The 12,173-nt window shown below is 40.4% G+C and overlaps 1 protein-coding gene across 2 annotated transcripts in view; it reads right to left on the bottom strand.

Moving 5' to 3' along the window:
* Positions 1-12,173, bottom strand: part of KMT2A (lysine methyltransferase 2A) — an 89,115-nt gene that overhangs the window by 5,595 nt on the left and 71,347 nt on the right. For both annotated transcript variants that reach the window (XM_076002561.1, XM_076002562.1), the window contains 5 exons: positions 11,645-11,719; positions 2,360-2,538; positions 1,378-1,481; positions 863-946; positions 26-155 (listed from right to left, as the gene is read on the bottom strand). In XM_076002561.1, coding sequence (XP_075858676.1) covers positions 26-155; positions 863-946; positions 1,378-1,481; positions 2,360-2,538; positions 11,645-11,719 — 572 coding nt within the window. The remainder of the gene's footprint in view (positions 1-25; positions 156-862; positions 947-1,377; positions 1,482-2,359; positions 2,539-11,644; positions 11,720-12,173) is intronic.

Below are 12,173 nucleotides of genomic sequence, written 5' to 3'. Positions count from 1 at the left end.
GGGTGAGTTAAAGTGAGAGACTCACCTTGCTGTCGTAATACTTCTCTCGCTTGTCAGTCTGGATGGAACGGATGACATTGCCGGCATACTCAATCACCATCTCACCTGCGTCAATGTTTCTCTTACAGAAAAGACCCCGGCCATGGATGGGAGACCTAGGACAAAGATGGAAAAGATATCAGACACAAATTTTTCGGCCAGGCAAAGTGGCTCATGCCTATAATCCTAGCACTCTTGGAGGCCAAGGTGAGAGGATTGCTTGAGCTCCGAAGTTCAAGACTAGCCTGAGCAAAAGCGAGACCCCATCTCTACTAAAAATAGAAAAAATTAGCCAGGCATGGTGGCACGTGCCTATAGTCCCAACTACTTGGGGACTGAGGCAGGAGGATCACTTGAGCCCAGGAGTTTGAAGTTGCTATGAGCTAGGCTGACGCCACGGCGCTTTAGCCTGGGCAACAGAGCAAGACTCTGTCTCAAAAAAACCCACAAATTTTTCAAGTAAGGTTAATTGTGTGAATACATGAATAAATTTTGATCTGTTAGTTACCCAGGAGAGACATACATTTGAGAAAAAAAAAATTGGACCCATTTGATTTGTGTATATTATTTGTTCTAAAAATGACCAAAGATGAAAGATTTCTCCATTCTGTAGCCCACTAGAAATAGCAATATTTAAATCCTTATTATGTTAAATTCCTATTCAACACAAGGAGTTACAAGCTCCCAAAATATCAGGTTCAACTAATAATATCTATAAAAGCCTCACTTACTGAAGGAGAGATGTCACTCTGGCATTTGGTCCTCTTTGATTTTGGAAAACTTCATTAGTTTTCCAATATTCTTTCTAGAATTTTAGCCATACCTGTAGACACCAACTGCCTCCTTAGAAGTCTTTTTTAAGTGCCGAAAACGCATGGGCATTGGAAGATCCATGCTGGTTGCCCTCCTAAGAGACGAGACATACTATTAATGAATTATCTTCAGGAAATAATGTTTTGAGTCTTGAAGACTTGTAGAGAAAATGAATATACTCTTTGTTCAATGTCAAGCATAACAAGTCCCTTATAAAATGAAGCCCATTTTTAATATATATATATCTAGTACTTTCTCACCATGACGACTGTGATGGTATAGCCAAAGCTGACAGTATACCATAGTTAAAGACAATACTCATCTTACAGTTATTTGGATTTCTCCTCTGTAATTTATATTCCTTTCTCTTTACCAGGCATATACTGCTACTTCAACATAAACTATATTTTAGTCTTCTTAAATCTTATCCAGAAAACTCTGATACAAGGAAAACTACACAGTGCCCTGAACAACAGGAAGGAAAGCTAGAATATTTCCTACAACCCTTCCCCACTCCCCACTCACCGAGCTGACTTCAGCTGTACCTCCTCCTCTTCCTCATCGTTGGGGTTGTACTCAGGAGGCTGTCGATGTTTAGAAGCCAGGAAGTTAAACATGTCAAATGCTGACTTCCTGGAGTGAAAAGATTGAAACATATTTACAGAAATAATTTATTTATTTATTTATTTTTGAGACAGAGTCTCACTTTGTTGCCCAGGCTAGAGTGAGTGCCGTGGCATCAGCCTGGCTCAGAGCAACCTCAATCTCCGGGGCTCAGCGATCCTACTGCCTCAGCCTCCCGAGTAGCTGGGACTACAGGCATGCGCCACTATGCCCGGCTAATTTTTTGTATATATATTTTTAGTTGGTCAATTAATTTATTTCTATTTTTGGTAGAGACGGGGTCTCGCTCAGGCTGGTTTCGAACTCCTGACCTTGAGCAATCCGCCTGCCTCGGCCTCCCAAAGTGCTAGGATTACAGGCGTGAGCCACCACGCCCGGCCTTACAGAAATACTTTAACAGAGCAGTAGAGGATGATAGCATCAACACTGGAAATCTCAGTGGTTATGTGGGAAAATAACTGTATCATTAGATAATAAAACTGAGACCCAGGCCGGGCGCTGTGGCTCACGCCTGTAATCCTAGCTCTTGGGAGGCCGAGGCGGGCGGATTGCTCAAGGTCAGGAGTTCAAAACCAGCCTGAGCAAGAGCGAGACCCCGTCTCTACTATAAATAGAAAGAAATTAATTGGCCAACTGATATATATATATAAAAAATTAGCCGGGCATGGTGGCACATGCCTGTAGTCCCAGCTACTCGGGAGGCTGAGGCAGAAGGATCACTCGAGCCCAGGAGTTTGAGGTTGCTGTGAGCTAGGCTGACGCCATGGCACTCACTCTAGCCTGGACAACAAAGTGAGACTCTGTCTCAAAAAAAAAAAAAAAAAAAAAAAAAAAAAAAAAAAAAAAACTGAGACCCAAAACTGCTTACAGAAAAGAAGACAACTTGCCTGAGGTGGACTTCAGCCCTGGCCGAGCCATGAGGATTCAAGGGGGGTTCATTGGCCTCCTCTGGTTTGTGGAAACGAAATTTGTAATTTCGACAGTGCTTGGCACCAGACAGCTGCTCAATCAGGAACACAACTGCATCGTGGAGAATTCCCAGCATCCTCAAACCATTAACACCTGTAGGGTCAAAGGCGCCAGGGTAGTGAGGAGGGCTGTCAACAGGAAACTGAATAGTACTACAGAAATGCCTCTGCTGGAGGATAACTCTGCCAGAGGCTGCTGAAGGATGAATTATATTAAACATTAGCTAGAAATTAGCAAATGATGGCCATTAAAGTGATATATCAATATGGAAAACATTCATGATAGATTGCTAAGTGAAAAAAAAACATGTCACCAAACCATGGACTATTTTCTATGTGCTGTATGTACACAGAAATGCTATACATGTTATTTCATTTCATGATCATAATTACCACACAAGGCAGGAATTACTAGCTTCATTTTAAGGGCAGTAAACCAAGGCATAGAGAATTGAAATAACATGCCCAAGGTCACACAGCTAGCATGATAAGATTAGAATTTTGGACTGTGTAACTCCAAATATAATTCAATTTTTGTTTATAGGTAATGGAGTAGCCTGGTTATATACTAGAATCTCTTGTGCTCTTATAGTGAATGTATGGAGTAATACACTCAACGGTTATTTGTTTTGCTCACTTTATCTCATGCTATTAATAATCTATCTATCTATCTATCTATCTATCTATCTATCTATCTATCTATCTATCTATCTTTGAGACAGAGTCTCACTCTGTTGCCCAGGGTAGAGTGAGTGCCATGGCATCAGCCTAGCTCACATCAACCTCAAACTCCTGAGTTCAAGCAATCCTCCTGCCTCAGCCTCCCGAGTTGCTGGGACTACAGGCATGCGCCGCCATGCCCTGCTAATTTTTTCTATATATAGTAGTTGGCCAATTAATTTCTTTCTATTTTTAGTAGAGATGGGGTCTCGCTCTTGCTCAGGCTGGTTTCAAACTCCTGACCTTGAGCAATCCGCCTGTCTCGGCCTCCCAGAGTGCTAGGATTACAGGCATGAGACACTGTGCCCAGCCCATTTTTAATTTTTTTTATTTTATGAAAACATTTGTATAAGTCTGCTGGCATAGACAGTGACAGGCTTTCTAAAATGACTGACTTTTCTCATTAAAGGGATGGGGCACAGTAACAACTGCCACACTTCTTTTTGATACTAGCAAATAACTAATGTTCTTTATATTTTTATTAAGTAAATAATATTATTCATTTACAAATATTATTCTTGATATTATTAATAGATAATTATGTATTTTATGGACAAGATATATATTTCATAAGTATAATTATATTAGGATCACATATGCAGTTCAAACAGACATAACAGTTTGTGTTATGAAGCATGTTTTATGTTGTTTTTTTAAAAAACGGAGTCTTGCCTTGTTGCCTGGGCTAGAGTGCCATGGTGTCAGCCTAGCTCACAGCAACCTCAAACTCCTGGGCTCAAGTGATCCTCCTGCCTCAGCCTCCCAAGTAGCTGGGACTACAGGCATAGGCCACCGTGCCAAGCTAATTTTTCTTTCCTTTCCTATTTTTCTTTTTTTGTAGAGACATAGTCTTGTTCTTGCTCAGGTTGGTCTTGAACTCCTGGCCTCAAGTGATCCTCTTGCCTTAGCTTCCAAAGTGCTAGTATTACAGGTAGGAGCCACCATGCCTGGCCTATGAAGCATGTTTAGAGATGTAACCTCAGTGTAATTTGGGGTCCACATGCTATGTCTGGAAGGATAAGCATGTTTAAATGTTAACAATAGTTACTCCTGGGAAGTGGGACCTGGTTCACCTTTTAATTTGTTGTTGTGCTTGTTTGCTTTTCCACATTTTAAAATTCTTCTATAGATGTCTTGGGTAACTTTTTAGAAAAGGGAAACAGTTATCAGATGCCTGATTTCTGTTTCACTTGGAGAATGTCTAAGGGAGATAGTTTTGTTTCAATGGCAAGCAGCAAGTTAAGTCTCCAGATAAGCAACATTCTTATGAGCACAACTGTTGATCCAATTGGAACTAGATTTAAGTATATAACACAAGAATACAATGTAAGAGCTTAAGCCATATAGGGCAATGGCAAACTTTTTTCTACAGAAGACTAATTTTCCCTAAAGATTTTTTTCCTGGGAGTTTTAGACTGCTATGAATCCTTAGGTAGAAAAAGTCATTGAAAAACATACTCAAGTATATTTTCACAGAAAGTTCATTTTAATATGTAGGCTGAATGTTCAGCTCTATATTCACCTGAGGGCTTACAATGAGATCCATATTGTGTTTGTAATGGGAAAACAATGCTGACTGTGCATGGCCACTGTTCTCAAGGAGCTTATGGAAGAGAAAGGAAGATACGTAGATATTTACACCAACCATACAATGTGAAGAAAAGTGTCCAAATTAAGGTACAGTATAAAGTACTGTTGGAACTCTGAGGAGGGAACAATCTATTCTGTCTGTGAGGGATTCATTTATTCATTTGACAAATATGTGCTACACCCCTATAATATCCCAGGCATCCTTTTCATCTTTCCACTGTGCCAGGCAGGACCTTGGAAATACAGAGGTGAACAAGACAGGCAAGGTACCTCTATTCATAGAGCTTTTATTTCATGGATGAGACAGAAAATAAACATGTCAAAGGCATTTCCACTTCAGGACTTTTTCATGTTGTCTCCTTTGTGTTGAGTACTTTTGAAAATAATTTTTTTTTTTTTAAGAAATGGGTCTCATTATGTTGCCCAAGCTGAAATGTAGTGGCTATTCACAAGTACGGTCATAGTGCACTGTAGCCTCAAACTCCTAGGCTCAAGCAATCCTCCTGCCTCAGCCTCCCGAGTGCCTGGGACTACCGGTGCTCACCACTGTACCTGGCTTGCCTTGAGGACTTTTACTCTAAGTCTTTGCATGACTGGCTTCTTCTCATTGTCACTTAGATCTAAGCTCAAATGTCACCTCTTGAAGAGACTCCTTTTCTGACTATTCTATCTAGAAGAGATTTCCTGTTACCAAGTATCCACTTTTGGATCACACTCTATTTCTTTCTTTTTCCCCCGTGGACATTACTGACTAGGAACACTCTCTATTTCATTACCCCATGTTATCTTCTTCATGGTTCTTACATCCACCACTAGACTATAAGGCTGTCAGGGGAAGGAGAAGACGGCAGCCCGGAGAGGGAGAACAATGGACAGGTTTGGAATTGGTGAACTAAGTGGTCACTGTGGTTAATTCCCAGCATCCCTTCCACCCCAGTCTAAGCCAATCCTGGGAACCTCAGTCCCCTTGCCAGTCTAGCTTAGGAATGGACATGGTACCAAATTCTGGTCTATGAGATGTGAGATGTCCATCTGTTCCTAATAAAAAGCTGCTCCTGTTCCTTTGAACATTGTGATAACTGAATGTGACCCTGGGAACTGCTGTAGCCATTTGTTATCAGCCTGAAGATGAAGCTTTACCACGGAAAGCCAACTGGAAAGAAGGAAAATTGAATCTAGGTCTTTGATGGCATTGCAAATGCCAATATCAATCAATCAATCAATCAATCAATCAGGATGCCTGATTTACCTCTGGACTTTATGTTAGGTAAGATAATAAGTTATCTTACTGTTTGTTTAATTAATCGATTTATTTATTTATTTTTGAGACAGGGTTTAGCTCTGTTGCCTGGGCTAGAGTGCAGTGGTGTCAACATAGCTCACTACAACCTCAAACTCCTGGGTTCAAATGAGACTCTTGTTTCAGCCTCCCGAGTAGCTGGGACTACAGGTGCATGCCACTACACCTGGCTGATGTGTCTATTTTTTTCTGGTAGAGACAAGGTCTCATTATGTTGCTCATGTTAGTCTCAAACTCCTGGCCTCAGCCTCCTAAAATGCTAGGATTACAAGCATGAGCCACCATGCCTGACCTTATTTGAAAATTTTTTTGTAGGAGATGGTATCTCACTCTGTTGCCCAGGTTGCCCTGGTTTCAAACTCCTGGGCTTAAGCGATCCTCCCTCCTTGGCCTCCTAAAGTGCTGGGATTACAGACGTGAGCTCCAGACTATGTTTAAATCAGTTAACAGGGCTTCTGTAGGCACAGGGAGAACAGTCAAGAAAGGCTAAAGAAAAGAGGTGACCTTTGGCAAGGTCTTGAAGGATTAATAGGAGTTTGTTGTGCAAACCAGGGAATGTGGAGAAGAGAGAGAATATGGAGGGAACTAGGTCCTGGTAGAGGGACCTGTATGAACCATGTGTGCTAATGTGAAAATATATGTAACAAAGTAATAAGAGTTACTTGGGAACACATGTTAAACATTCAGCTTTCTCAGCTCCAAGCCCAGAGATTCCGATTCACATCTAAAGACCATACTTAAAGACACACTGATGGGTCAGGAACAGTAAATAGTGTAGAGTGGCTACAGAGAAAAGAATCTTGAGGGGTGGCCGGGCAAGGTGGCTCACGCCTGTAATCCTAACACTCTGGGAGGCCGAGGCGGGCGGATTGCTCAAGGTCAGGAGTTCAAAACCAGCCTGAGCAAGAGTGAGACCCCATCTTTACTATAAATAGAAAGAAATTAATTGGCCAACTAATATATATATATAGAAAAAATTAGCAGGGCATGGTGACACATACCTATAGTCCCAGCTACTCGGGAGGCTGAGGCAGAAGGATTGCTTGAGCCCAGGAGTTTGAGGTTGCTGTGAGCTAGGCTGATGCCACGGCACTCACTCTAGCCTGGGCAACAAAGTGAAACTCTGTCTCAAAAAAAAAAAAAAAAAAAAAAAAAAGAATCTAGCCGGGCACGGTGGCTCACGCCTGTAATCCTAGCACTTTGGGAGGCCGAGGCGGGCGGATTGCTCAAGGTCAGGAGTTCGAAACCAGCCTGAGCGAGACCTCGTCTCTACCAAAAATAGAAATAAATTAACTGACCAACTAAAAATATATATACAAAAAATTAGCCGGGCATGGTGGTGCATGCCTGTAGTCCCAGCTACTTGGGAGGCTGAGGCAGTAGGATCGCTGAGCCCCAGAGATTGAGGTTGCTGCGAGCCAGGCTAACGCCATGGCACTCACTCTAGCCTGGGCAACAAAGTGAGACTCTGTCTCAAAAAAAAAAAAAAAAAAAAAAGAATCTTGAGGGGTGAGGAAAGTGGTGAAAGCTGAGACTGAATAGGACCTTGACATGTAAGTATCCAGAGACCGGAAACCACAGGAGGGCAGGGGCCAGTCTGCTTCAACTCAGTGATTTTCCTGAGTGTTTAACATGATGCCAGCCACATTATACAGTTCAGTAAATATTTACTAGTAACATATACTAGCGGGATGAAGATTCGACTCCACAACTAGTAGGCAATATTAAGACGTTTTTGAGGTCCTTCTGGTGACACTGAGGATATACTATAAAAGGAGGAAAGATGGGAGATTCAGGGACCAGTTATAAAGCTTTTGAATATTACAGGTAGAAGAATAACAAGGGCTATGCCTGAAGAAGGAAAAAAAAGAGAAGAAAGGGATGTGACTCGTACTTTTGGGGTAGAATCAACAGGATGTGAACAATGAGGGAAAGGAAGAGCAATAACATTGACTGGAGTTGTTCTGACCAGAGCTCTATGGGATGGTGTTTAAGGTAAGTAAGTACGTGGAAATGGCTGAATAGGCCCAGGAAGTGGTGAGAGTAGTGTAAGAGGGGAAGAGGTTGAGAACCCAGGAGAGTCCCAACTTTTTTTTTTTTTGAGGCTGAGTTTTGTTCTGTCACTCAGGCGGGAGTGTAGTGGCATCATCATAGCTCACTGCAGCCTTGAACTCCTGGGCTCAAGTGATCCTCCTGCCTTAGCCTCTTGAGTAGCTGGGACTATAGGCCATCAGGGTTCACTCCCCAACTTAAAAAAAAACAAATTTATTTGCCATCTGTCATTTAAAAACTTGAATGTATTTGAATTAACTAGTTTTTAAAAAATTTTATACATGAAATACATATTCATGACAATAAAGTGAAATTGGATAGGGAAGGAAAGTAAAACTTGCCCATTCTAATTCCCTAGGTCTCACTCCTCAAAGGCAACCACTATTACATAAATAATTTAAAAGTATCTAAAGGGACTCATGATATTAGATATATACTATTATAACTTGCTTTTTCAATTAGTTTACACTGAACCTGTTTCTAAATTGCCCTATCGAGGAGTATTTGGGTTGCTTCCAGTTTTTTGCTGCTACATGTTATAATGAACATCCTTACACATTTTTTTTTTTTTTTTTTTTTTTTTTTTGAGACAGAGTCTCACTTTGTTGTCCAGGCTAGAGTGAGTGCCGTGGCGTCAGCCTAGCTCACAGCAACCTCAAACTCCTGGGCTTGAGTGATCCTTCTGCCTCAGCCTCCCGAGCAGCTGGGACTACAGGCATGCGCCACCATGCCCGGCTAATTTTTTACATATATATATCAGTTGGCCAATTAATTTCTTTCTATTTATAGTAGAGACGGGGTCTCGCTCTTGCTCAGGCTGGTTTTGAACTCCTGACCTTGAGCAATCCGCCCGCCTCGGCCTCCCAAGAGCTAGGATTACAGGCGTGAGCCACAGCGCCCGGCCCTCCTTACACATTTTTATGACTTGGTTGAGACTACCTACAGGATAATTTCTTAAAAGTGTAATTGTTGGATGGGAGGGCAAGTAATTTTAAATTTTGATAGTTACTGCTTAATTGTTCCCCCAAATGGTTGTATTAATAATTTATATACCTACTATTAATATAAGAGAGGGCTCATCTCCTCCATCTTTATCTATATTGCCTCCAAATGCTAAATCTGGCCAGGCGTGGTGGCTCATACTTGTAATCCTAGCACTCTGGGAGGCTGTGGGGGAGTGATTGCTTAAATCCGGGAGTTCAAGACCAGCATGAGCAAAACAGTGAGACCTTGTCTCTATAAAAAATAGAGAAAAATAAGCCAGCATGGTGGTGAGTGCCTGTACTCTTAGCTACTTGGGAGGCTGAGGCAGGAGGATCCATTGAGACCAGCAGTTTGAGACTGCAGTGAGCTATGACAAAGCCACTGCACTCTAGCCTGGGAAACAGAGCAAGATCCTATAAAAAAAAAAAAAAAGAGCAACCCCAAAAACTAAATGTTTGTTAAGGTAGGAAATAGTTAATCATGATTTAATATGCATTTTAAAAATTATGAGTGAGATTGATTATCTTTTCATTTTATTGGCTATTTGTATTTTGTGGGAGATAAGTTGCCTTTGGATTCTTTGCTTTTTTTATTTAAAAAAATTCTAGCCAGGTATGATAGCTCACGACTATAATCCCACCACTTTGGGAGGCTTAGGTGGGAGGATAGCTTGAGGCCAAGAGTTTGAGACCAGCGTGCACAATATAGTGAGATCTTGAATCTACAAAAAATTAAAAAGAAAACAAAAACAAAAATTAGCCAGGCATGGTGGCCATGTGCCTATAGTCCTAGCTACTTGGGAGGCTGACGTGGGAGGATAACTTGAGCCCAGGAGTTTGAGGTTGCAGTGAGCTATGATGATGCCACTACACATTCCAGCCTGGGGAACAGAGTAAGTAAGACTTTTTGTCTTAAAAAAAAAAAGGCAAAATGAAAATTTTTAAATTTTAAAAATACATGGGCTGGCCGGGCATGGTGGCTCATGCCTGTAATGCTAGCACTCTGGGAGGCCGAGGTGGGCGGATCACTCAAGGTCAGGAGTTCAAAACCTGCCTGAACGAGACCCCGTCTCTACCAAAAATAGAAAGAAATTAATTGACCAACTAAAAATATATATAGCAAAAAAAAATTAGCCAGGCATGGTGGTGCATGCCTGTAGTCCTAGCTACTCAGGAGGCTGAGCAGTAGGATCGCTTGAGCCCAGGAGTTTGAGGTTGCTGTGAGCTAGGCTGATGCCACAGCACTCACTTTAGCCTGGGCAACAAAGCAAGACTCTGTCTCAAAAAAAACAAAAATAAAAATAAAAAATAAAAATTTAAATAATGGGCTGTTTTAACAGCCACATATGTACTTGTCAACTAAAATGAACAAATGTTAATATTTTCTAATATGCACTTCAAATGTTTCTTTTCTTCTTAAAGGGGAAAACATCATCGACAGAGGTAAATTCCTCTAAGTACACATTTGCCTACCTTCCCAGAACCAATCTGAAAGGAGGTCGGAGAGGTAGAAATATGGAAAAAATAGAGTCAATGGAAGGTTTCTACCTTAGATTAATTAAAATCTTCAATGTTCACTGAAAAAAAGTATATTAGTAAGTATGCTGCCTAAATATAATTTTAAGTCTAATAGCAATGAGAAATGATTTCAACTTTACAAAAAGGTATATAACAAAATCACAATGAGATACCATTTCACACTTACTAGGATGTCTAAAATCAAAAAAAGAGATAAGTATGAGCATGAATGTGGAGAAATTAGAACCCTTGTATATTGGAAGTGTGAATGTAAAATGGTGCAGTCACTTTGGGGGTAAAAAAACAATGTAGCAGTTCCTCGTAAGTTAATCAGAGTTATTATATGACCCAATAATTCCACTCCTAAGTATATACCCAAGAAAAATAAAAACATGTCTACACAAAAACTTGTATATAAATACTTATGGCAACATTCATAATGGTCAAAAAGTGGAAAAAACCCAAATGTTCACCAATTGATGAATATATAAGCAAAATATGTTATATCCACATAATGGAGTATTATTTGGTAACAAAAAGGAACAAAGTATTGATGCAATGTAACAGCAGGGAGGACCCTGGAAAGTATTATGTTAAATATTATGTTAAAAGATGCCAGTCACAAAAGGCCACATACTGTACCATTTATGTGGTATAAAATGTTCAGAATATGAAATGTTGAGAATAGGCAAATCCATAGAGATAGAAAGTAGATTTGTGGTTGCCAGGAGCTGGGAATTGGGAATGACTGCTAATGAATACAGGGTTTCTTTTGGGGATGATGAAAATGTTCTAGAATTAGATAGTAGTGATGGTTACACAACTCTGTGACTATATAAAAAACAACTGAATTGTATGCTTTAAATTGGTGAATTGTATGGTATATGAATTATATTATATCTCAATAAAGTTGTCAAAAAAATTCTTTTTTTAAAAAAGGTGGATTTTCTTTTTTGGTAGAATCAATTCTGTGTCTTACGCTAACAAGTACCCAGAATATTGTAAGACAGGAGTGGAATAAAAGCTCCAGCCATTACCTGCAAATGATAGCTGCTTTAGGCGGGCATTTGATCGAGCTTCCTGGACTTTATCTGTCAATGACTTCCAGGCATCTGTAAGGAAATAAAGAAAACTGTAGGCCAAAAATTATTCATGCAAACAATACTAATGGTCCACATAAGCATTGTGCTTAGAATCTTTATAGTGTGAACACATACCCTCTTCGAATAGTGTTTTCTTGTTTTTCTTTGAGGTTAAATCAGTTCATTGAATGAGAAGGAAGCTGGGAAGGTGCATTACCCAGCAGTGCTTCTTTCTGCTATAGGACAAAGAAGCACTAAAGAGAGTGATACCTTCTCAAATAACTCAGACTCCCTAAGGCATTCATATTCCTTGATGGAAGTCTGGGTCCTACACCTGAATATTTGGTATTATTTCTGTCCCCTATACCTCTCAACAAAATAGTACTAGTACTAATGATTTAACCAGGACTGTGGGGAGATCAATGGCTCTCAGTTCGTTAAAATTAAGGGGTAGAACCAGAAAATCTTTATAGTCCCTTCAAGC

The sequence above is a fragment of the Microcebus murinus genome, chromosome 4 (assembly GCF_040939455.1).
Source record: "Microcebus murinus isolate Inina chromosome 4, M.murinus_Inina_mat1.0, whole genome shotgun sequence".
Lineage (NCBI taxonomy): Eukaryota > Metazoa > Chordata > Mammalia > Primates > Cheirogaleidae > Microcebus > Microcebus murinus.
This window is presented reverse-complemented; position numbering and strand designations above follow the sequence as displayed.